The sequence below is a fragment of the Porites lutea genome, chromosome 2 (assembly GCF_958299795.1).
Source record: "Porites lutea chromosome 2, jaPorLute2.1, whole genome shotgun sequence".
Taxonomy (NCBI): Eukaryota; Metazoa; Cnidaria; class Anthozoa; order Scleractinia; family Poritidae; genus Porites; species Porites lutea.
The window spans coordinates 33964581-33991195 of record NC_133202.1 but is presented as its reverse complement, the minus strand read 5'-3'; the positions used below and the strand labels follow the sequence as shown (position 1 = coordinate 33991195).

Below are 26615 nucleotides of genomic sequence, written 5' to 3'. Positions count from 1 at the left end.
ACACTTAATTTGCTTTACATAACGTACTTGGCAGATAATCCAAGATGGCGTCTTGTTTAAGGTTCTTTCGTCTTGGCTTTCAAGGTAATGTTTTTCTTCGTTTATATAATCGGACCAACCCTTACGTGATCAATTAGTGTTAATAAGCTAAGTTTGAAGCATCGCTACTGTGGTTTTGTGTTTCAGTTTTTGTGAGGCCTTTGGTGGTTAATTCAAACTGCTATGGGCGGCACTGGAGTACACATTCTGCTCTTCAAGCTGGCCAAAAAATAAGATTGGGGTACGTGCTAAGCTTTAGAGTGTGTATTTTTAAAACTTGAAGTCTCTAAAATGATTTTTAATTGACCCACCATATGGTAATAAAAGGCGATCGATCAAACGCGCATCCGCAAGACGTGGGGTGGTATCCGGTCACTTCACCACCAAACCATCTCGCCACCATCCTCGGAGACCCAGGGGCAATCAGTCGGGTCGGGAGAAAACTAAGGGCGCGACGAAAGTTTTCAAGTCCGGGCGAAAGAGCCCCTGGGTACTGATTCTCACCGAACTATTTCCAAAAATTCAAGCGGATGCAGACTCCTCATTGGGCACAAACACTGCTTTGTATTATTGTGCCCAATTGGCGAACAGTTTCTCCTGAGTTCTTTTCGTGAGTTCGTACACGACAGCTATTGTTTTGATCATGGATTGTCTGGCTCATGCACCAAAGAAATGCATGCAGTCAGGAAACTTTTAGTTTGATGTAAAATCCCCATATGATTATCATATTTAAAACAAAAAATTATGATCACAAGCAATGAACCTTGAAACAGGGAAACACACAAAATGGATCAAAATCTGCCATTCACAAATCACTAACCATGATCGCTCATTTGAACTCGTTGGAGTAAACTTCTGTTTCGTAAGAGGTCTGTTAAAAAAGCAAACGTCAGTTGGCTTCTGAACTTCAGAATTCACATGCTTATGAAAAGAGCAGTAAGAGCATCAGTAGCTGGACACAAGAATCGTCAATATTTTATTAGGATCAATAGATTTGTATTTGGGTCCACTTCAAATTTGAATAAGCTTAAGGAAAAGGTAAAATGTAGGTAACTATTACTAGGTACTAAACTGTGTCAATTGCTTCAGAGTTATTCATAGGTGGCAAGCTGACTTCTAGGTAGCAATTTTATTGTTGGTGAGATGGTTTGGTGGTGAGATGACCATAATCTGTGAGGGACAGCATGTTACGGTCATCTTGCCACCAAACCATCTCACCACCTATGAAATCTCCACCAAGAGGTCTACTCGCCATCATATACAGCTATTTTGAGAAAGGTTGTCTAAAAAACTGTGCACACGACAATCCCAAAAGGTAATATGGGATATGATCAATACACTTGTCCTTGAAACTGTAGCTGTCGAACCTACTTTTGTTGCTTTCCTGTAGCACTCGCAAACATACATCCATGGCTTCTCGTGCCATTCTTTGAAATTTCTTTGAAAACCAGTGAACCAAAAACCACCCACAATACCTTTTGAGATTGTCATGCGCACTTTTTCCGACAACCTTTCTCGCAACAGCTGTATAACTCTGAAGTACTGGTAATTTGACACTCTTTTCTCACCCAGAATTGCCACTTCTTCCTCCAGCCCAAATACAAGTTTTTTGATTAATAATTATGATTTTTTATACCTTAACAGGGCTTAGCCTTTCTCATGAAAGTAAGGTAATATTAGAGCTTGAACCGTACCTTCTTATATTTCATTGTAAATTTAATGTGGAGGATTTTTTGTTTAGAGACTATTCTTTTCGATAAGCATTAAGATTATTGTATAGTTCTTGGTGGTGAAAAAGTTTGGTGGCAAGGTGACCAGATATCCTTGTATTTATTTTGTTTTTTGATTTATAAACAGCCGAGGTCAGGCAAAAGATGGAATTGCTTATGGACCACTTACTGATTTGCCAGACTGGAGTTATGCAGGTAATAATATTGATTTTAAAAAGAAGGCTCTATAAAGTTCTGAAGAACAGAGCGCAAGAGGTGGTTGAGTTTGTTAGGTTTGCACATTGCTGGCCTTAGGCTTAGCACAGAGGGAGTCAACACTTTTTAGTAGGCTGATTGCCAAGTAGATAGCCTGGGACCAGGCTAATCACCAAGCGGTGTCCCCCCAATTAATGCCAATGAGTGTAGTTGCCCTTTCTTTAGTTGCTCTGTGTTTTCTCTATTGCTCGTGCACTAGGTATTCTCAATGGAACAGTGGCATTAATTAACAGTTAATGAATGAAGCTGAGTATCTTATGAAGAATATGGAGATTGAGGAGGGTGTTATCCGTCGAGGCTGTAGGCCGGGGTAGATAACATCCTCCGAGATCTCCATAATTCTTCATATGATACGAAAGCCAAATTCAATAATATTGTTTTATTATTCATTCAAAATAATTCCCAGTTTAAAAAAGTGGCTAAAACATGCTTACCTCCATCGATGTTAAGTTCCTCTTTGGTAGTGCACGTTTAGGGCTGTTCGTCTCCACAAATATTCTCCAAACAGCAGATGTCACCCTTCGAGTTGTCTTCTTGCTGTTCTTGCCATGTTTTTAGCTATTATCACGCCTAGTTCTTACTCTTGAATCAAGTGAAATGTCCGCCATTTTTGTTTTCACAATTTCATGGGCAAATTTTTTCACAACCAAAACAACTCAACCTCGTCCCCAGGTCTTCTCGGTTAATGGTGCATTAACCTGCAAGAAAGCTCCACTTTTGACGTCATCTGTTCATAAAACACAAAATTCTTCCAAATTTGGTCATCGGTAGCTGGTTATGGTGAATTATGTGTGTGCTTTTAACCAATCATAATCGGGGAAATATTTTGAATCAATAACAATGGTAGTTAATCATGTCACCTGCAAAACTGTTAAAACCTCTATCTTGAATGTAAACAACAACAGCTTTCCAGGCTCATTAATTATCAGGACTTTCAAGAAATAGGCCCCTGAGGTCTGATGAATCACTTAAAATGTAAGCTTCTGAGTCTTTGTATGGTGGGAAATTTGTTTCTCAATTTGAATTTCAATCTCAATTGAATTTCTGTGTTCCTAATGTCTCATTGCGGCTGTACGCTGATGACACGACTGCCTACCTGTCTGATGTATCTCCCACCATTCTAGAATTTTCCTTCAACAAAGATCTTCAGACTCTTTCGTCGTGGTTTGAGTCTAACCATTTAACAGTGAACAGTACTAAGACTCAAGCATTATCTGTCGGACCCTGTGCCTATCGTTATAGAATTTCTCCGATCTATTAAGATTCTCGGAGTTACTCAAGACAAGGACCTATCCTATAAAGAACACATATCAGATCAACTAAAGAAAGTCTACGCGAAGGCCTCTGCACTGAGAAGAATAAGGCGTTTTCTTCCTCATGATGCAATGATAAAACTTTATAAAGCATTTATATTACCTCATCTCAAATACTGCAGTCCTTTGTTTGTAGGCATAGGTACGGGTCAACGCGACCATCTCGAAGATGGCAACTGTTATATTTTGAGAACATTAATCGGGCACAACAAGTCAATGTCATACAACGAGCTGCTCACTACGGCTAGCATGAAATCCTTATATTGTAGGCGCTTACACCAGGCGTTAATACTTCTTTTTAACTGCTTAAATGGTACATGACCTACATATATTGGAAGCCTTTTTAAATACAGGCATACAGCATATAGGCTAAGAGGCAAGGGCTTGAATTTGGAATTACCTAACTTTAATCTTAAATTTATGAAGAATTCTTTCTCTTATTCATTAGCTAAGTTATGGAACAGTTTGCCTTCTCAAGTGCGTCTTTCAAGAGATGCTAATGACTTCAGAAGTAAATTGCACGACTGTAGCTTTTTAGAAGGCGTCTTATAGTGCACGATTGTAGCCTTTAACTGTTTTAAAACGAGTATTATAGTTTTCCTAGTCACGTTTTTAGTATGTGGCTTTTTAGTCGGTTTTAGCTTTTTACATTTTATGTTTTTATTACCAAGTTTTTTATATATTTATTGAGTTGTTTTTAAAATTGAATAATATTATATAGCTGTAGTTATTATAGATTTTATTTATACACGTTCGTATTTTGAATGAGTTTTTTTAGCTCTTTGACGTAACGTGTTAAAATAAATGATTGATTGATTGATTGATTGATTGAATATATGCCTCCCCCCCCCTCATCCCCGACACAGCATGACAGTTGTTTTAAAAACCAACTTCTTCACTAGCTTACATTTCATATGACCAAGCATACAATATACCTGTCAACTACATACAATATAATTATAAATAAGTCAGAGCTTTTGTTTAATGGATCCTGGGGTTAATATGAATAAGAAACACACACTGATTTGTATCAATAGATGGGACTCCTGCACCAGAGACTAAGCGACAACGGATACGGCGCTTCAGGAGACTAGATGTAGCGGTAAGTTACATCCAAGAAATGGGTGTTTTATTAATAGAGTGGAGCTGAATTGCATTATTGAAGAGAAAGGGCAAGTGCATCATTGCATGTGAGGTATCTGTTCAGCTCTCAAAATAATGGCCAGTCAATGGACAATGTCCAGCCAACCAGCCAAGATGATCATTTGTCTGGACAAACTTTCAGTTGCCTGATCATTTTGACCAGACAAGTTCATGGCTTTCAAATAAATAACTAGAAAAATAAATATTATAGCTGCTTGCTGTTTTAAATTCAGAGAATACAGATGAGATGGTCTCGTTCTGAAGCTTCGTGAATGCCAATTAGGGTTTTGTTAGTTTTCAACATTTGGACTTGTCTGAAACGAGCCAGCGAGATCATGCTAAGTGTCCAAAAAATAATTTTGAGCCTTGCAATTGCCGCAATGATCATAGTAAAGGTTCTTTGATTGCCTTATAGTTTGTTCTAGACTCGCTTTTCTTGCACGATTGGGAAGGGTAGGTGACTGCAGTCATAAACAAGAATGACCTGGGCACAACAGTAATAAGACGTAAAAACTGCACCAAATTACTGTGTTTCAAAATAGATTATTTAACAATTATTCCTCGAGGCCTCTGAGTCAATAGCCCATGAGACCGGAGACCAAATGGGCTATTAACTCAGAGGCCATGAGGGCGGGAGGAATAATTGTTTTAGTAAAATCCAACTAGTTGGTCAAAAATATTGAGATTTAAAAAAGTTTATCTAGTTAAAGCTAGACTTTAATCCTTTTTTGCCGCCAAAAAGCCCACGCTTATCGCTACTAGTGGGCTATAACATATAGCCTGGTAGTAGTTCAACCAATCAGAACGCAGCATTGATAATAGACCACTAGTTGGATTTTACTTAGACTACGAGTGCGTGTCGCCTTTTCTCGCGTTGGGTGATTTTCACGCGTGCTCGCGTTTTGCTCTCTCTACTATCCCTGAGGAAAAATGGGGGACTACTCGTAGTCTAGATTTTACTTATATTAATTATTATCATATCATATCGTTGCATCGATACCATATACCGTAGGATAGCATAGAGTAGCCTAGCGTATTGTGTCATATATAGACTAGAGAATATGGTATCCACTGCATCAAGTGGTGAGCAGACTCTTTGCCAAAACTTAGATACAGTACCGTCCATTGATAGATACAGTAGTGTACCTGCTCGTACTTTTGAGTAGGTAAAGAACATGCAAGCAGTCAAGCCAGTCACGGGCTTCACAGAAAAGTTGTGTTTCACGCCTTGAAAAGCCGAGTTTGAGGAAAAAAACTAGGTACTTTCTATCCAACCAAAAAATCTTGTTTACATTTTCGTTCAATTTCCAGAATGGAATGGAACGGCATTTTCCAAAACACAGGACAACCTCGTGAAGTATACCCAAATTTTCGAAAATGTTTTCCCAGAAGTTTTCTTTCCATTCAACTTTGCTCTCTCGGAAATTTGTAGAATTTTCGGTTGAATGGTTCACATTTCGGAAATTCAACAGCTTTCGGAATTCCTAGAACTTGAACTTTTGAAAGGTTTTGTTGAATGAAAAGCGTCCACTGTTTTGTAGTCTAGATGTCACATGACCCTGAAGTAACCAATGAGAGCAGGCACTGCTGAAGAAAAAAAATTCCAGTTGTAATTCAAAAGTTGTTTACCATTGACAAAAAGTTTCCAGGAAACCCGGTTGGAAAGTAAGCACTGCTTTTCGTGTCGTTGGAAAATTTCCGAGAGCAACGGAACATCTGAAAGGTAGTCCTGTTTTTGCGGACAGATTGTTCCAGTTTCGGGCCCTCGAGGCCGTTTTTCAGTAAGTGGACCTGGTTTGTACAAATAGTAAACGCGATTCCGAAACGAAATTTACCAGTCCTGGGCTTATCATTTGCCCAAACCGTGAACCGACAGGTTTGCCCATGTAAATGGTAGACAAACAAAAATTATTTTGTCTTGTTTGGTTGTTATCCATAATGTTAAAAACAGAAAGAAAAAAAACAATGTGTATTTGATTTGAGACTTTCTATTTTTAATATTTAGAATCAAGTTAAAACATATCTGGAAGAAATGGAGAAAGCCGCTCAAAGACGAGATAAAGAAGGAAACATTTTGGAAACAAAAGAAGAACGCAAAACGCGATAAAGTGAATGCAACAAAGGCAATAAGATATTACCAGGTAAGTGATAGTCTCGTTCGCAGCCGTTTTTGTCTCGTCACACAACGCTCCTCCTTAAGGTGACAGGAGGTGACGCTTACTTTTGTTTTAGTGAGAACTATGAACTTAACCATCTCTTGACATAACTCGTTAATCGTTTTTCCTCATCATTATCTTCGCCACTATTTGTGTAGCTGTTAATTTTTGTAGTTTTTATTACTATCGCTTCCTTGTGTCACCCCCACCAAAACTTTGTTTTAAATTAACTGGGCTTTTTTGCCTCCGTCGACGTCGTCCTCGTGGCATCTTACACTTCTTAATTTCTCATCCCCCGATGATGCCGTAGAGTCGGCGAAAGCTCGTAACATAACATAAAAAAGTAGCTTAAAGCCTAACTTAATCGGTTTACTACTCGTTCCTCACTTGGGGTGTATGGCGACCTTGGAGACTCAGGAGCAGTTAGTTAGGTCGGGAGAAAAGGCGCGACGAAAGTTTTCAAGCATGGGTGTAAGAGCTTGGGTCAGGGTGTACATGTAAGAGGCGAGTTTGTGACAGAAAAAGAGAGCAGAAGACAGATTGTTTTTTTTAAAAAAAAAACAACAACAACCAAACAACCATATTTTTATTTGCCAAATTAAAAAATGGTTACCAAAACATAATGTATTAACCGAATCAGGCAAAAAAAACTACTCAGTATAGCAGAAACTAAACTTGGCGAATAGCTCTACACAAAAAAAATTAAGGGGGGAAAGAAAATAAAGTAAATAAAAAGATAAAAAGAAAAATGAATAGAGTAAATGAATTAATCAACCTAATTAATCTCAAGGAAATAGATTAAGAAAACAAGAGAAAGAGATAGAAAAATGTGGAAAAACCGGTACCAGATAACAGGATCTTATCAATTATTGTCTTATGAGTTTATGAGCCAAGGCCACATTAAAAATACTAGCCAGCATCAAATGTAAGTAGACAAAAAAAATCGTCATTGTTATCTACTTTTTTTTCATCCACGATATGCACGACACGGCTTGTTTAATTCCAACTCAGTCTAAAAAACACTTTTCAGGAGCATTTTGATCAATTTACACTTCAAAGTTCCTCGTGAAGAGAACATGACAACAGACTCTATTTTATCGCCCCTCTCTCCGTGAGTTGCACGTGCGTTTCTCTTGACGGACTAAGAAAGACGATGATCTGTTCTTTGGAAAACTGTGATATTTTCCTTAGTATATGGGTATAGTTAGGGCCAAAAGCGAAGCTCTCGTTAACAATCTTATAATTTACACAAACAAAAAATAAAATCATTTAATGCTAAACTGCGACAACAAAGAGAGCGGCAAGGACATAAAATATGTCTGATGTGAGAACCAAGATGTATTGGATGCTTAGATAACCACATTTTCTTACCCCTGGTGCTCAGCTCGCGTGCTTCTCGCGTACAAGAGCTCCAATAATAGGCTTTTACTATTAGTAGAGTAAAATTTTTTCCTGCACTCTTATAAGCTTCCAATAGCCCACGTTCGATATATTAAAACTCCAACATGACTCCGAGGCTTTAGGATCGAAATTGCAAATTTTTTTACTACTCCATTGTCTGGCAATTCCCAGAAGAGACATGAGCACAAAGAAAACCAAACCAAATATGGAAAAATAACTAGAAAGCCTCGACGCCATGTTGAATTTTGATATATGAACGTGGGCTATTACGTAGCGTCTGCATTTTTTGTTCCTTTTTCTTTGCACCCTAATTCAGAGTATGCGTGTCATTTTGTCTGTGGATTTTGGGAATATTTATCCAGTTATAAGAGCATTTGCTATTGTGAAGTCTTGCCAAACAAAAGCTGACCTTGGGTTTTGAATGTTCACTGAACAAGCATTCCACTGACTGTGGTATGAAAAACATTCTGGTTATACTAGAACCTGTCTGGTCAGTAGTCTGGCCATATCATTGAACGACTGTACTTTGCGTTTGCCCTAAAAAAAAAAAACTTGTCACCGGATGATCTCCCCCAAAATATCGTTTATCTCACAGCGTGGAAAGAAATTAGTGTCTGATAGCCCGGGGCTCGTGGATTTTGCTGTCTGGCTAATAAATTCTGTTCTTAACTTGCCCGTGAGGTTTTGTGGGGAATTCAAATTACTGAAGAACTGTAATCAATCCTGCTGATCAAAAAAAGTTTTCGGGTAGGTTGAAATGACTTTTGGGCTAGTACATGTTAGCTACAGCTTGCCCGAATGGCAAGCTGTGAAACTGATTTTCTTTACACGCTGATCTTATTGCCTTCGATACTTTTTTACTTTGACGGGGCTTTTGTATCTTCAGCTCTGAGAACCTGCTTTCTTTTGGCCAACATTTTAACAACTGTCTTGTCAGACCCGTTGGTAGAATTAACTACTGATTTGTGAGTTTGAAAAGTGACCTTTCAATCGATTGTCTACATGAAAAGAATGAAAATCATAAGTAAATTTCTCAGTAAATAAACTTTGATAGTATGGCTGTGGCTGTTTCGGGTCTTGGCTTTACCTTCACGGTGACATTAATAGGGAGTTTAACATGTGACGATGGAAAGGGCAACAACGGGAAAGTAACTCTGATCTACAAGTGTGTATGGCCTTTTTTTGTACATTTCTTTGCTGTTACTGCGCGACTACGCGTTTTCACGTTTTATGAAGAACGTAAACAAACAAGGACGAAGGTTTCTTTCTATTTCTGAGCTTTGATATGGCTCTTAGGAATTCAACTCCAGGAGAATTCGTGGGTCAAGGCAAGCGTAACACTTTATCAAGTGAAGGCTTCACTTCCGTGACTTGATAAAGTAAGCGAGTTGGAATAATCGCCAGTAAAATTCAAATAACGCGATATCAATTTTTGACTGACGTTTTCACCTTCATAAGCTTTGCAGTCGTGGTATCTAGGCAACTGCCTGCAGTTTAAAAATTAGGGCAGTCTCGTTTCCATGCCCAGCGTCTTTCGTTCCATGCGAAGGCCTGAAGAGAGAGCCTGGGAACGAGGTTGAAGCAAAGGTCCTTGCGACAAAGACGGCGAAGGCAATGAGAACGGCCGCGTACAAACAATAGGTTTAGATTAGCAAATAACAACTTTGCACATGCATCAGTTTTTTTTTATTATTATTTCTTTACAATCGTTGCACGACTATTCAGTAATAATTATTGCCCCAGCCTCTGAGTCAACAGCCCATGAGGCCGAATAATTGTTTTAGTAAAATCCAACTAGTTAGTCAAAAATATTGACACAAAACAATTTTAGCTAGCAAACCGCGATTCAGCCGCCACTGTTTTGGTTTTCAAAGCCGGCGCTTTTCGCTAGTAGCAGGCTATAACATATAGATAGCCTAGTAGTAGCTCAACCAATCAGAACGCAGCATTGATAATAGACCACTAATTGGATTTTACTAAAACGTGAAATGTCAGGGACTTTAAGTAGCGACGTTTTTTTTAGCGACGCACGTCAACCGGAAGTGGGCCTTTTCATCTTTATATGCCTTGACGCTCCCAAATTTGTATGATGAAATTTGAAACAGCACGAATTCACTTTTTGAGCGATGTTTTCTCCGCCGCGGTCGCCCTCGTGGTTACTTACAGTCCACGACGGCGAAAGCAACGAGAACGTCAAAAAAGCAATAGTTCTACCTGCATCATGCCATTTTATACATTTCTTCGCCGTCGTTGCACGACCACAATTTCGAATGTGACGTATTATGGTACTGCCTAAAAAATATTACTCCAGGAAAACTCCTCTACATTTGACCAATTGTGCCAGTTGAAATAACCGCCATAAATTTTAAAAGAACGTAATTTCACTTTTTAAAGGGGATAGATAGAGATTAGTGCGATAGGTGTCCACCTTTTGAAAAACTTGGGCTTGACTTCCAGCTGAATTTGCTCCGTAGTCCCGAGTTCAACTTGTCGACCACCCTTGAAAAAGCCAACTGGTTTTCCTCTGGCCAGCTGAGATTCTTACTTGATATGTTATTTTCAATTATTTGTTTCTGTCCTTAATTGTGGGCAGCAATGCCAGCTGATTAATGTATTACCAGTAATGGAGTTACGCCTATAGTCTTTTTTTTTTAATATATGGAGTGAATATACTGTCCATCACGTTGCTCTTCAGGTTATTTAGCATCCTGTCAAGGTTCAATATCTTGATACCTTAAAAACGGAAATGGGATGAACATTCCTTAATATTGAGCTCCGCGCAAAGACGTTTTCGCTCAACAATATCCAAGACCAGCATCCTTGAAGATCGCTGTTTCTTTGGCTCGAACATCGAGAAGGAGAGATAGATGTTGGTTTAGTAGTTATATTTATTAAGGTGGTGTGGTGTTATTTATTCATGTTATTGAAGCGTTTAATGGTACTTTTAATTAATGTGTATTTTTATATTACTACTCCTTTGTCAAGGAATATAGAAGGTTTTCATTCTTTTAAGACAGATTATTTAGGCGGCGAAGTCTAACTAAGACCGAGCCTTCAAACAATCTCTTCTAGGCCTCTAGATCTCCGTTTATTAGTGGTTTTCTCTAAACATTTGCTATAGGCCCTTTAATTTTATCAACAAGCAAACACTGTTTAGATATGGGCCAAATAACCGGACCTAATTGTCTAAATTCTCTCCTTTTAGCGAACACTTTCTTCTCAGATAACTAAATTCAACAACAACAACAAGCTTTATTTGCATGACCATACAAGTACATATAGTATTGCATGAGCTATTTATAATTATGTTTTAAGAATAAGAACTAAAATTTAATCACTGGCCAATTAAACTACTTTGTTAATAATTCGTCGCGAAAGTCAAAGCAAACTGAAATATATTTCGTAAATTGTAAATTAATATAGTAGTTAGATGTGTTCATCAGAATCTTAATATTATTGTAAAAAAATTGTAAATTTGACCAAATGACTGGCCTTAGCACCACAGCAGTGTTGAACATTCAGTGCCTGTTACTGAAATGTTATAGTTCAGGATAGCAAAAACCATAGATAATGTTTAGAACGAGATCTCTCATCAAATGCGCGTGCATAAGGCAGCTATTTCAACATGAAATTTAACCTACATCGGATCCCAAACTGACAAGTGCTCGAGGACTAAGGCCCCTTTTACAAGGAGGGAGGGTTACCATGGTGCTAGGGTTATCCTAGCAAGAGGGTTACCCTAGAACTCGCACATTTCTTCTTTTTTTACACGACGTGTTTACAAGGCAGGTAGGGTTACCCTAGCACTAGGGTGACCCTACCTGAGTGCTAGGGCTATCCTAGCAGGAGGGTTACCCTACCTGCCGTGTAAACGCTCTGCTAGGGATAACTGGCCGACCCGGGACAACTTTCCGCCGTCATGCGTGACCAGTGATCCTGACAATTTGAACGGAATTATCTCATTTCTGAGCTAAATTACAAACATCTGAACAATATAAGGTATTTTCTGTATACGATGATAATATTTTCCCGTTTTTTCGTGAATTTAACGAGTTTTCCATTGAGAAGTTCAAGGTAACCCTCTCTCCTTGTAAACAGGCCCTAATTTCATAAATTTCTTAAGGGTTACAATGAATACTAGAATGCCTTGTGTCTTTGTTGATTGACGAAGGTTCAGTTTACGGAAATTGGATTTCCAATCTAATCTTCAGCTCCTGAATCACGTATCTCAAAACACACTCGAAACTCAATATTGTTGCTACTTCACGGATGTGCGGTATAAAAAGACATGCAAATTAGAAGGACATTTGAATTTACGGAATCAAGATATAGTAAAATTGTGGTAAATTCTGTAGAGTTTTTACCAGATACCACATAATCAGAGAGGGAAGCGGTTTAAAGAATTTTGCTGGGAACTTGTGGGGCTATGAGAACTTGATGTGATTTTGGTCTAAAGGCGGTGTGTTTGTCTATTTGTTTTTTTAAGTGGTATTGTCTTCTGTTTTTGGCTCGGCATGGCAACAGAGAATTTGAGGTGGCCATTGTTTGAAAATGGGCGGGTAACTTCATTTTTGGTTTCAAAACACAGCCGCAATCTCACGAAACGTTCCTGCCATGTTATTTTCTTCTGATGGCGCACAGTATAGTAACTAGTGTTGCAACGCTTAGCGAGACTAGACCATTACCATCGTTAGACCCCTATGTTGAGCCTCAAACAGTGTTAAATATTGGTGAAACTTTCCTTTAAGTAATTTTTTTGAATTATTGGACCGTGTGATTCTTTTGCGTGATTTAAGTGACTTAACGGAAACACATTGTTAGACAGTCGCGTCCTATGTGTCACCGGACATCGCGGAAAGCACTGATGATCACGATGATCATGATGATGATGATTATTGTTAGACAATCGTAAGATATCGACTGCAAATTAATAGAGAGGGTATCTACAATAACCAGAATAGTCGTCACATTTCGTTAAAACACTATACAAGAAAGCAAAAACAGAAAAAGAAAGACGAGAACTTCTCAACTCACTTATCTAACTTTACCCACTGTTAACTTCTTCGCGTTTTTAGCAAATGAGTAATACGTGAATCAACATTGGGGGGGGGGGGGGGCGTCACTTGACAAGTGTCTCAATAATTGTGTATTGTACGCTGCCCACTGATTTACTCCCAGGGCCTGTATCCCCGGGGGGGAGGGGGGACGCCCTTATTTGGCCCAGACGGATATGTGCCGCTGAACAGGGTATGTTTCTCAGGGTTTGAGTCTTAAACAGGGTTTACAAGTTCACTATTTGGCGTATTTAACTGGATGTGTTTTTGGATCGGAAGCCTTTAAAAGAGTATAAAGGATCAGAGTCATAAAAAAGGTCTGTTGTCTTAAACAGGGTAGCGAAATGAGCAATTTTTGTCTTAGACAGAGTCAGGGTTTTGAAGGTCTCGGCGGCACACCTCTACCCAAACTTCCATTAAGTGCCCCTACAGGGGCCTATATCCTAAGCTACTTCGCCATAATGTTGACGTAGTTGCAGTTACAAGGTTAAAATCTTCCTCATCATCCGCTTTCCTTCTTGGGTTCTGTCGCCTTTAAGTTGCTTCTGATTTGGAAGGTAGGACTTCACCGAGCAGTTGCATGAAGCTTATTTCATTCGTCATCCGCACTTGTTGCCCGTCCATTTCCTAGAGTGTCTCGAATGTACTCCATTTAGGTGATCTTTCATGGAATAGCAGTTGCCTTGGCAGCTCCTTAATTCCCATCCAGCAGATTTGGGCATTGTATTTTTAAAGTGTTGTTGATAGAAAAATAGCCTAATGGGAAGTGACTTTGTTTTCTTGCGTAGGTCCCCATTTCACATATTTTGACAAACTTCAGTTAAACTCTCCATTAACATCTCTTCCATCCTGATTGTTTCTGTCGGACTGCATTTATGTACCCGCGAACAGAGGCTACATTTGCGCTGTGTGAACTGTCTTGCGAAAAGAAGCCTCTGCCAACAACCGTTCAAATCCGTCCAGAAATCTGGACGAATAAATTTTTAAAAAACCGGGGTTTTTTCTGTTCTTGACCGGTTTAGAGCACTGCGTGAGTCTTGCGCGAGTCTTGCCTAGCAGATCAGAGTTGTCGCAATTTTTTTTATTCCAGCAAAACTCGCGCCATTTGACGACAGACCTGACGATTAATTTTGCTTGAGAATCGCGTGTTAAATTTGCTCGATAGAAAATTTAACGGTTGTCGGCAGAGGCTACTTTTCGCACGACAGCTCACACAGCGAAAATGTAGCCTCTGCTCGCAGGATAGCATTTATGAGGAATTAGTTAAACTTGGGCTGAACTAGCTGGTGTCACTTGCAGAAAGATAAATGGCTTATTGCCGTCCTAGTGGGCGGAAGCCGAGTTTCCTAGTAATTCTCAGCTGGAGTATGCCTCTCGGTTCTCCAAATCCTCACCCTTTTTTAGACCAAAAAGGGTTCTATTTACACCCATTTTTAGAACTGGCCTCTAAAATACATACCCGCTTTCAGACTTCAGCTTTAACTTTCAGCCTCTGAAAGTTGTACTCGGTTTTGTGAACCACTACCTGGTTGCCTAAGTGAAATCAGCATATTCATGAAGCATCTTGTTTTGTCATTTTTTTTAATAGTATTCATTTTCACCCTGAACGGTCTTAATCACTTGGAGCTAAAAATTATCTGATATATGCCCTCGTGGTTTCCTTGAAAATCATACCCTATTTCAGACCATAATGAGCGAAATCTATACCCGTTTTCAGAGCAAAACGGCTCAAAGACCGCACCCTTTGGAGCACCAAGTACCCATTTCCTTTTTTTTATAATCCCACAGAACTTTTTTTAGCAAAGTTTAAACCGTTTACTTTTTTCGATTGAGCTCGGTTAAGTTGAGTAGAGGTCAGCCGTTTTGTTGGGGTATGCTCATGATCATGCGAAGAAAGACGTAGGCGTTATAATTTCCTGATTTTGAAGCTAAACTGATAAAGAATAAGCCAACCATAAAAGGGAATCCTGAAAAGGTCAATTTTTACAAGAAGACGCCGAATAAAATCAATCCACATATAATAGCTAACCATCAATAGTTCAGTTTCCCGCAACACCGAAACACCAACAACATTTGGCTGCAGATATGTTGCCTTTGCGATGTGACCGACCACTGGCACCCTATCCGGAAAGTTGAAGTGGCTTTGTAGGTGATCTGATCAGCTCACCAACTTCCCCTACAACTATCCATTTGCCTAATAATTTATGTCAACACTTTGATCTTTTACTCTGAGCACTCGATGTATTAATTCGTTTGTAATTACGCAGCTCTTTTTGGCTCTCAGACGAGACACGGGAAGTCGCAAAATGAGATTTTTGACCTCGTGGAGTGTTCGAAGGATATGTTCCTTCATGTACGTCCTTGCTCCCGAGTACAGCAGTGTTAGCGCGAACCGTAATAGTGTACCTTGCCAGCTGTTGAAGGATCGAGTTCTATTCTAAAGAAGGTATTATATAGGAGACTCGACCACCCATACATTTCCCTTTGAAGATCTTGAATGAATTTCAACCAGGCGGAAATCACACAAACTTATAAGGCTCAGGTTATCCTCTCAAATGGCGATTATAGCTTCTCGGGGGTTTCTAGCAAAAGTGAGATGATCTAAAAATAAAACCTACTAGGCTGTCATTCAGTTAGAAATGAGGACGTCATTAATGGGCATGAAACCAGGGAGTAGATTTGAAAATGGCTGGAACTTAGAAAATCTTACAGTGTCGTTCATGCAGGGGCAGCCAACGACTTTTTTGTTTGTAAAGTGACTGTTCGAAAGAGCAAATATTGCCTAGAAATTTCCAAAGTCCGGGAAGGGCTAAAGATGTCTGGATAACCGTTCCATTCATCTAAGATATTCGGAGTTTTTCTACCCACTTGCCTACGATTCACATTTTATTACCTAGATGTTTCGATTATTGTTAAAAAGGGTGTCCTGTTTCGGTATAGAAACAAAACTTCCATGATGACATTTTCTAAAGAAAGTACGGCTACTCCATGTATTGAACTTTCGACCGGACCCATGATGATAGCTCACAACTGGATAAGACGAAAAAGCCACCTTAAGCTTTGAAACGATCAAAGTTCCCATACGACATCCGAACAGATAAATAGATGATAGGGTAGCTCCAAATTAACCAAACAGGCTTCTAAAACATTAGAAAAAAAAAAAGTTTGAGACTCTTCTGACGTATTTGGAAAAATTTGGTCGTTGGATTGCCCCTGTACAAGTATTTAAGCTTTTGAAGCCGCTTTGCCGACCAGTTTAGCATAAAGTTTTACCAGAAAATTTGGAGGTTTTTTAATGTAAATTTCCCCCTTTTGCTGTAAGACTGTCAGTTAATTAACTATGTTGTGGAAGTTCTAGAATCAAGAAATGTCCATTTCCAAATTTTAACAGCCATGTACAACTTGTTCGTAATTGCAGCTTTACACTGACTGAATTGATTTGGATAGCTGAAATCACGAGATTCTTGGAGTTTTTAAAATAAATGTCAATACCTCTAATAACATTACAGAAATAGCAACCCGCAGTCATCTTATAATCTTTGAAACTCGTAATGCGCAATTTTCCCCAGGCGATTATTTTCGTCGGGACTTCAGTTAATCTCCTTTTCAAAGGAATATCTTAAAATAAAATGCTTCGGTGCCCCTGCGGAGCTATTCCTTCGGTTCTGTTTGGCCATCTTTACTCAGATATGAGGTTAAATTTAGGCAGTTTTCAAAAGAGGTCAAGGAAACATTCAACAAGATGTTTACTTGAGAGAGATAACCTGTGAAGTGATTAGACACACACACCCACAGGCTCGATGCGAGCGCGCAAAGGATGTCGCGGCGAAATTCCGACGCGATTTTTGTTACTTTTTCTGACAGTGCGGATTTTTTTTTCCGTGACTTCTGGCCGGATCAGAATGCCTGAAACGTTATATTGTTGTTCGAAGAACGGAACGCGCTACGGGTTTCATTTTTTTGCCAGTGGTTGTTTAGCGTGTATTGCTCTGAGTATTCTAATTCCGGAACAGGCCTAAAAGAATGCGCTATGTCACTAGTGTTTTCCGGAAAGACTGAGTAGATTCCTCTGCTAAGAGTCTAGCCTGCCGCAAACGCGCCCGCCAAACAAGGTCAAAAGAATGTAATACGCGTCAGCGAGGCTCTTTATCTCTTTAAAAGCTTTCTGAAACCGCTACCCTGTGATATTACGCGATTAGGCTCGGAGCTTCAAGTACCATCAAGGTCAAGTATTACTGAAGACTCGATACTGCTAACTTGTGCGTTTTGAATCCGTGTTCGCAATTCTCAGTAAAAATTAACTGCACTCGACTGCATAGAAACTTGTAAGAAGGTAAGTTCCTAATTGGGCCAGTATGCCAGATCTTATTACATTTCATGTTCGTGAAATCATCGCTATTGAGGGCAGCTATGTGGCCTTGTCATCATAATTTATCTCCAAACGTCTTGCATATCATTCGTTAAAGTAAAGGACACAAGATAGAAAGTGTATAACCATGGGTTTATTCTGCGTAATGACTGTTACTTCTTTCATAAATGTCTACCAAGGCTACTTTGTCATCAGTCATTTTTTCCTTGTCTCAGCGTGCTTATTCCTCTTTCGTTTTCCTCGAAATGCAATGTCAGCCAATTTGGAACTAGGATAAAAAAAGATAAGTTCTCATGTTGTCAAACAATATCAAAGAAAATGGGAGACAGATTGTCTTCTTGCAGGAGCTCTTTGTTATGGCGTTTGTGGCAAATAACCTGACTTCGTTACATTCAGTGCCAATAGCTTGAGCTTCATGACGTTTTTCTCTTTCCAAAGAACAACTCGACACAAGGTTATGGTTTGATGAATGGTCGATTCGCCCAGTTTGAGGTCGTTTCTCCTGACATCTTCCTTGTGCGTGTTTCCTGCCCCTCTTTTCTGGGGCTCATGGGACTCGGAGGACACGAACACTTATATCAAACAAGCTCCCTTATTGGCATTTGTCTTAATGTCAGGACAAAAAAAAAAGAAAACACACTTACGAGCTAGGCCAAAGCGAGATACCCTTTTACTCTGCTAAACGTCATTCCTGAGATTTCTGCGAGCACCAAAAAAAAAAAAAACATACAAACAAATCAATCTTACGATGACCTTTATGTTTGTTTGAAGATGCAGTGGTCCGAACGAATCGCAGTTAGCATAACGACAGCTAGTTGATGTACTCATTTCTTTCTTCTTTCTTTTTCAAGATCCCATAAGTTCTGCTTCCGCTTTGATCTCTTTAGGTGAATCCTCGCTGAATATTTCACTGTCAGATAGGAATACTACGCATTCATTTCATCCGCTTTCCATCCGTTTTCCATCCTCCTTTTTTTACAAGTTTGCCAAACACTGATATTTCTTCTCGGTAGTCGACGATTTCTTTGTTCTAGTTCGGCGAACGTTTAGATCCTTCCCTTGCTAAAAAAAGTTTAAGGGAAATTGTACTTACGGTACTCTGCACTCTTAAACTATACTCAAATGCTAGCTCAATACAATTTAATAGGTACACTTGGAAATACTACATGTAATTCCCATATCAACCGTAGTCGCTGTAGTCGAGTTTGAAGCACGATTGATCAGCCGAAAAGGAGAGGCATCTCGTAAGACTTTGAATTGAAATCGAAGTTGTAAACTTATCTACTACTTACACATGTACCTTTTCCGATCTGTCTTAACAAAATTTTTCTGTGGCTTTTCTGTGTCACTTGTTGATGCAGCATTTCTTCTTCATAAGGGCATTCGTCCACAGTTCCGACCTGTATTAACATTCCCTATTTGGTAGTGTTTTATTCGTTTGACTGGGCCATTGAAATGATTCAAGAATACATTCGTTGTTTCCTTTTAAAATTATCCTTTGAATTTCTATTTAAGGCTTTAGCTTAGAGATCCGTAAGTTTTAGCCTGCAACGAAAGGCCAGGGAAGCAATATAATAGTGTGAATTCGGCCATGGTCTCTTGAACACAGGAAATGCTACGGCGCTTGTGTTCGATTAGCATAATAGCTTAGGACACCCGTGACATTGCCTCGTTTTTTAGTACCGTTTTCTTTTCACGCAACTGCGGAACCTTTGGATGAAAAAGAGACAGGCCGTACTAGGAACTCATATGTTAACACGCGAGTAGTCGACCATCGAAACTGGTATGAGAATTGTTTGCTATATTGTTTAATAAGAGTGTACAAAAGTATAGAAGGAATTAACAATGAAAGAGTAACTTCCGAAAATGTTTTTTTTCACAAGTACAGCGGGATTCATCAAACAGTGCCGCTCTTTTGCATTCGGCGTGTTTTAAAAATTTGTATTGTTTCTGAGACGATGAACTATTATGAAATCCCAGCACGGCTATCATGCAGATTGGAGCACTGGGATAAGCTGGAAACCTAACAGATTAAACCGTCTTATTATTATAGATGAAACATTCCATAGCATGCGACCCACTATAAACAAACAAATCATATCGTAATGCCTTGCTTTACTTCCCGCGTGTTCCAGGTCACAAGTTTTCCTGTTCTATTGATCTTTCCATATATTTCAATTTGCCACTTTTGTAAAGCCCTGGGGCTGTTGCTTACACGGGGCAAAATTTGATCAAGTATTTGTCGCTCTCACTTAATGTGAGTGAGGTTACTAATCGTAATATTTGGACAAGAGATTACAAGTATGCAAATCGTATTGTTGAGACGCACTTTTTAATTATCTTTTATCCTGACGGGATTAATAATAAAATGCGAAACGAGGAAAATCAATAGATTTACGTCTGTAAGAATGTATAGAGACTTCTGAGAACTAAGAAAAAACCGCCACTTGAAGCTGGACTGTATGAGCAAGTGGTAAGCGAATCGCGAGTGTCAAGAAAGAGGAAATAAGAAACTTTCAAACAAATGTCACATTGTTTAGAAAACAAGAATGTTTGTAATTAAACAGAAGTATATTACATATTCTTTTTATTATGTTTTCGATGCAAGGAATTGTTTTGTTTTATGTTATTTATTTTGTACTAAGTTTGCGTCAAAGTGTTTGCGTCACACCAACGTTTCCGCATCGGTGATGATAGTAGTTGTTAACTCCTCATTTTCCAAAACTCGATAAACCGAATAAAGTAAATTTTTGTTGATTGTATTTTGTTTCGCGATAAACCGGTAAATGTTGGCAAACTTTACAGAGAGTCATTTGGACGTGACGGAATGGTAAAACGACTTCCTTAATTTAAATGCCCGGCCGAAAGACATTGAACAAGCCAATTAAATCAATATCCGCATCGTGTTCTTTGGAATAAGAAGCAAATTCTCGCTTTCTCTTGCAGAAATAACCGGAAATAGCAAGCTAATAGAAGCACGCTACCGTCACATTGTTTTGTAAAATGCTAGAGTGCTTCTATTGTATATTGAATGACCTGCCCAAGAAATCATATAAATTTCTAGAGTGATCCCTGCTGCTGTTGTTATTAAGCTGAAGTACAAGTAATTTGTGGACGAGATTCGGTTCGTTTTATTTCGTCGTTAGCTTCACGTCGCGCCAGGCAGAGGGGAGTAAGAGTCTGTTTGTTCTGAGCTAAGTATTTGGCCAGTTCAAACCGAGGTACGTGTATGCCATAGGTCGTAAAAGTTGAAACAGCCCCCAAACTAAAACACGCACGCTCAGCCTAGCGCTCCATTCCACGTGTAATGCACGTTTCGTTTTGTAACATACGCGCGTCCAATTTTGTTAATGATGTTTAAAGATTGTCCAACAATTTGCATTTCCTTGAAGAGGTATCCACGCCGAAAAGAGAGCTCTGGACGCTGTGCCATTAACACGCTTGCCAAAGCCAGAATAGGAGAAGTTGTACTTTGAAAAGTGAAAACTTTCATCATCGCTTGATTTTCGCGTCGTTTGCGTTGAGCCGATTATCGAAATGAAACTTGCTTTGCCCGAATCTCTGGTTTCTTTGTAATGAAATTTGTAACTGATCGAAGGGCTCAGCTAAGTTTTGTTAAATTTTGAAATTACTCTCCAATTGCTCTTAAGTTGATTTATTTTTGCTGGCGGTACTCTAAGCTACTATCAGAAAAAGCTTTTCATTTTCGAAGTACTTTTCTTAAACTCACCTTTTGTAGTACCCTGCGAGCAGACGCCCTTCGATCTTCCTAGATAAGTCGGGAGTCCTTCCTCTTCCCGACTTATCTAGGAAGATCGAAGGGCCTCTGCTCGCAGGGTACTATCGTAGCTATTGTGGTAAAAAAAACTACGGCTTACGTCTAGTATCGGTTTTTGTTGTTGATAATAATAAACTGGTATACGTCTGCAAGCCGTGCAGTGTAAAATACTTTCTTTGTTTGTTTTTAATCAAATAATATAACGCTATAACAACGTATCGTAGTGAATCTTTAAAGTCGGTGCTCGCTTATAATTCACTTGCTTAATATTGCCTCAGTGTCGCAAAAAAAAACCGTCAAGAGAATTAACTCAAAATAGCCCAACGTACTGACACTTTACTGACCAACGGTGTGAGTAAGGCTTTATGAAAAACACCGACATTGTTATTGGGTATTTGCTCTTCGCTATGGATATATTGTGCAGGTTATAAGAGAGAGTTTGTACTAACAGGAAACATTTAGCGGTGCTCTATATACTGCATCGATTCCTGCCAGTAATACATGTATCCGTGAAGATGGACACCTCTATATTACGTAACTCAAACGAACTCAGGTTAACAGCGATCGAAAGCTTTATCATTCAGACTTTTTACCAAATGAACCGGGAAAGCAAAAATAAAGGTAAACAAACTTTTACTTAAGCTTAAAGAAATAGTTTTTTAAATCCATATTTTCGAACGTGAAGAGGTAATAGAATCAATAACGGGTAGAAAAAGTGTGGCAGTTCAGTTGAAGAGCAACAACGAACGGCACCCTCGTGGAACTGTTTATTGTTAAAGCCGCAGAAAAAATTTAGAACTTGTTTCTTTTACATAAAAACTTTCAGGTCGCAATAAAAAAAACTTTCCGACTTTTGTTTCAGATATTTTTGTTTTTTACAAAGTTATACATCCTTAACGATATTTCCAAGTAACGCCTAAAAGTTATAACAAAACCCTACAGGGGGAACACGAGGTCTTTTCTTCTTCACTGAGCGTTCGTACGCGTCACTTTTTGCATGCCACGCGTTTTAATAGAAAACGCAACAGTACAGTTATGCAGATTTTTACTGTCGTAAGATTAGACCTTAAACCGGTTTCTTTTGTGTAGAAAATTCGAGAATTCTAAAACGTTGGCAATATAAATAACACATTGTAGCGACATTATTGGTTGAACAGCCCTCACTTGATCATAACAGCGTATTCAGTTTTTAAACGATAAAGTTTGGGCGACTTTAACATTTTCAGTCGAATGCCTTTACTCTTTTCGTTACTCTTTTTGGGCAAATTTTGGATGCCCTAAAATTAGACGTTTAATTTGGAAGGAAAAAATGTTATTTTTACAGTTAACGCAATTAGGTATTTTTGTTATTGTCGGCGATATAATTAAGCCAATAATGTGTTGTTTTACAATAATACTCACTTGTTTATTAAACTTAGAATTATTTGCAAGATTTGAAGAACGCGGCGTGGAAATGTGAAGTAAAAATTCGACGCGTGATTAGAAACACATCGCAAAAACTAAGAAATTGGAAGTGAACTTCTTGAGTAGGCAAACACGGTGAAAAACGAAAACAATAAACAAACTTGTTAAATATGCCCCCTCCATCAACACTTCTAATAAAGTCATATGAAAAACGTTACGAATTTTTAAACTCCTTCTCACTCCTCTTGTACCAAACTGATTTATCCAATAACAAAACATTTTTCATATCTTTGAGGGTAATACGTTATTTTTATTAATTTGAACCATTTACTAAGTCTTATTTTGCGCTATCCGCCTTCGATTACAACTCAAGGATAACTATTAAGGATTTGCTAAGCGAAAGTAAACGAATTAACCCAGAAGCAAAACCAAATTGGGAAAAATGGAAAAGTAAAAATGTAACCGACTGGCACTTGAAAGCAACCTTTCTGTGGGTAATGCTTGGTGATTTTTTAAAGCCTATGTTAATAAGCTTAAAATAAATGACAAGCCGAGATAGAAAACAGATGAGCTGCTGCTATTCCTGGTTGGTCTAATAATTTAAAGCAAATTGCTACGTAGTTTGTGGTTGTCAGTGGTTTTACTAGCTGACTCATGCTAATTATTTTGTGTCTTTTTCATTCATAGATTTTCACGGGCGTTAGAAGCTGAAGCATCTTATCAAAAACTTAGCAATTCTGCTCAGTCAGATCTGTTTTGGTATCGACAAGTTTCTTCATGATGATTTTTGCCAGAATTTTTATCGTCGTTGTTAGTATCCTGTGCTTAAGCGTTCCTGGCCCTGTGAATTCATCAAGAGGAAAACATGTGAAACATAATAAGTCCCTTTCGGATAGTAGCTTGAATGGGTCAAAGAGTCTCACAAAGGAAGAGACTGATGAAGATTTCCCCCCTCTTAACTTCCGTATCAAAGACGTTTCAACCACCCCACTGGGCAAAGTGAACCGCACTAGCGACTTCCCGGCAAATTCTACCCGTTTGGTGGACCTAGACAATTTGTCCCAAGACACTCAGAAAGAGAACATATCGCGGCTTAACTACGAGACATTTTGGCACAACGGCAGCCTAACATTAACGCTCGTTGACTTGGAGGAAAGAGGGAAAAATTCGTCCTATGTTCGTCATGATGTGTGGGACAGACTTCCACAATTCGAACTAGAAAAAAATGCCCAAGACTCGGACTGGACTTCCGACGATTTGAAGTTTATTCATCCTGATCCGGATACCAGACGTTCTCGCAAAAGAAGGGCTATATTTGGCAAAGATAATCGAATTGAAGTCTCCGCGGACGATTTAAAACAATCTCCCTATTCCGCAGTGGTGAAGATCAATACAGGTTGTACAGGTACTCTTATTTCCACTGAACATGTTCTCACAGCGGCTCACTGTGTTCACGATGGCCTACAATACATCATGGACGTCCCTCATCTAAAGGTGGGCGTCTTGCGTCGTCAAGGAAAAGTCAGGTGGATTCGTGTCGATAACATAAGAGTTCCACGGGGTTGGACACTGTCCAATGATTTTCGTTACGATTATTCCGTCCTGAAGTTGCATCGCTCCGTTCCTGAATCCGCAAGCTTTTTGGAAATCTACGAAATACCCGAAGAGCTATCAGTTTCAATGCGTATCCAGTTCGCGTCTTTTCCAGCTGACAAACAGGACAACACTCTGTGGTACTCTTACTGTAAAGCCCATTGCCATCAACACGCTATTCTTAACAGATGCGACTCTAATCATGGAAGTTCCGGCGCGGGCATCTACGGAAAAATTTACAAAAAAAGAAGTCAGGGCTATGAACGTTTCATCATGGGGGTTTTTAATGGCGTAGGCAACCGTGTCCGTTTTCGCGGAAGAATGCGTCGCATGAACGTGGGCACGAAGATCACGCCCCTTAAACTAGCGCAGATTCGATCTTGGATGGATGCCGACCCCCCAAACAGACACACGCTCATGGTTTTGGGGAATAACAATCAGTAGAAAACTCTTGTTTGAAGCTCTGAGCAAACCAACAGCTCTGTTGAGTAGTCTTTTCACAGTCATTTTCGCATCAGGCTATTTTTACAGTGAGGTCATTTTCGGTGGATACGCGTAACTATCCGGATCATCAGCCCTTACGAATTTTTCATTGTTTTTTCAGACTGTTGACAGTCCCCTGTTTTTCCATGCGATCTTCGAGAACGAGCGCTTACCATTACTGGCGGCCATCTTGACCGTGTCTAGCTTGAAGGTGACTATCTAATCTACTTAAGGTGCGGGGGACAGTTTGGGAGGAGTGAGAAATTTACAGGGAACCTTTCCCCACCATTATCATGGTAAGCCCCAACGCCCACCCGCTCGGTACCTTTAAAACCAATTACAGAGCGGCTGCCAGTGACGGTTAGCGCTCGTTCTCGACGATATTACAGAAAAATAGGGGACTATGAACAGTTAAATTGATTTTAAAAATCCCGACAGGCCAATGCCACCGTTATCCCGGCAGTGAATCCACCCAATCACAACTACCAGAGTTTACTTCGTTGTTCCTTGTTCCGTTGGTATTTAGTTGTACTATAATGAGTTCATTTTGCTCGTTCTTTAGACTTCTTCACACGAAATGAAAGTGACGGCCTGTCGCTCTCGTTTATCTTAAAAATAGGAGACTGTGCTGATTCTACTACAGAGCTCAATCAACTGAATTTCTTTCAGTCGAAGCGAATGATGAACAAGTTTTGTATTTATAAGAACTGCCGTACATTGAAAGATTTAAATGCTATGATGCTGTATTAAATAATGTAAATACTCAGTTTGTTTACGTCTTTAAATCATTATCACACTGAAATGTCAACTTAGCTTTAACTCAGACATATTTTAAACAATTATGTAATGTTAATATCAGCAGTTAGAACTATTTATATTACATTCCTCGAATATATAGACTAGACCCAAGTATTGCAGGCCTGGTATTGTATGTGTGTAAAAGCCAATTTGAACATGTATGAGCCTTATATCAGCTGAAAGTAATGAAATCATACTAGGAAGATTGTCGAGTTTTCTCTAATTTGTTAATTTAATAAAAAGAAAACAAAGGAAGTACATTGAACAGGAAAGAATTGTGCTACCTCTCTAAAGCCCGGGTCAGAAGGAAAACCTCACACGTGCCGAGCCAAATGCTAGTGAGAGAACACTGATAGATTTAGCTCATTAGCATTAGGTTTGAGAAGAAAGCTGGGTCGAGTTATCTTTCGCAAGGACTTCTGGGACAGGGAAAATTAGCCAATAGCCGACCGGCGCGTCCCCAGTAACGATCTAAAAAACAATAACGTGACGCATGTTGGCACCAGTCCCCTTATCGTTTCTAAAGTGGCGAATGTAAAGTTCGACGTTTGAACTGGGCCTAAAAGCGACCCGGCCCTAAGGTTAACAGTATGGCTTTCGTGCTTGTATGAAAGTCATAACCTTTCGATTACAAGACGATTCTAAGAACACAATCACTCCTAGGCTCGATTTCCGCGGTCTCCCGGGTCCGGTCTTTGAGCTGGTAATCGAACTAAGTCACTCCTCATCAGGCGAAAGAGGGGTTACTGGTAGCAAGCAGCTGTAATGCGCATGCGCTTTCGTAAGTTCGTTGTCAATATGAATGAATTGCTTGGTCACCTTTTAAAGCAAAAACCTAAGATTTCAACAGACATCGACATCTCTCTGTCTTTAAGTAACACCCGCCGGAGAACTTAACGATGATCAGTGTTGCGAAAACACGGCTGAAAACAGCAACAGCGATAACGTTGACGGCTTTTGTCGGTGTTCATCTTTAAATTTTTTATTACATAATGATAACTCAAGATTTGAAATTTGGTCACAATGAGAGATCTTTCTGGGTCGTAAAGCACTTCGGTTCGATCAAGTTTTCGTTCTCTTTTGAAAACCTTCCACATTT

General features: G+C 39.3%; 1 protein-coding gene across 5 annotated transcripts; it reads left to right on the top strand.

Annotated features, from left to right (window-relative positions):
• Positions 1-43: 43 nt before the first annotated feature.
• On the top strand, positions 44-25776 carry LOC140928417 (large ribosomal subunit protein mL52-like). Of its 5 annotated transcripts, XM_073378168.1 has the most exons (6): positions 44-84; positions 187-280; positions 1897-1964; positions 4375-4439; positions 6486-6621; positions 23330-23467. In XM_073378168.1, the coding sequence occupies exons 1-5, from the start codon at positions 45-47 to the stop codon at positions 6585-6587; spliced, it is 369 nt and encodes a 122-aa protein (XP_073234269.1). In that variant the 5' UTR covers position 44; the 3' UTR covers positions 6588-6621; positions 23330-23467. The 5 variants fall into 5 exon arrangements, with proteins under 5 accessions (XP_073234269.1, XP_073234267.1, XP_073234265.1 ...); XM_073378166.1 differs by lacking the exons at positions 44-84; positions 187-280; positions 1897-1964; positions 4375-4439 and having other exon boundaries at positions 6492-6621; positions 23330-25776; XM_073378164.1 differs by lacking the exons at positions 44-84; positions 187-280; positions 1897-1964; positions 4375-4439; positions 6486-6621 and adding an exon at positions 17258-17424 and having other exon boundaries at positions 23330-25776.
• The last annotated feature ends 839 nt before the right edge of the window (positions 25777-26615 follow it).

What these genes read in the sequence shown, in the direction of transcription:
- LOC140928417 (XM_073378166.1), top strand. Translation starts at nt 23,420, where the DNA reads ATGATGATTTTTGCCAGAATTTTTATCGTCGTTGTTAGTATCCTGTGC.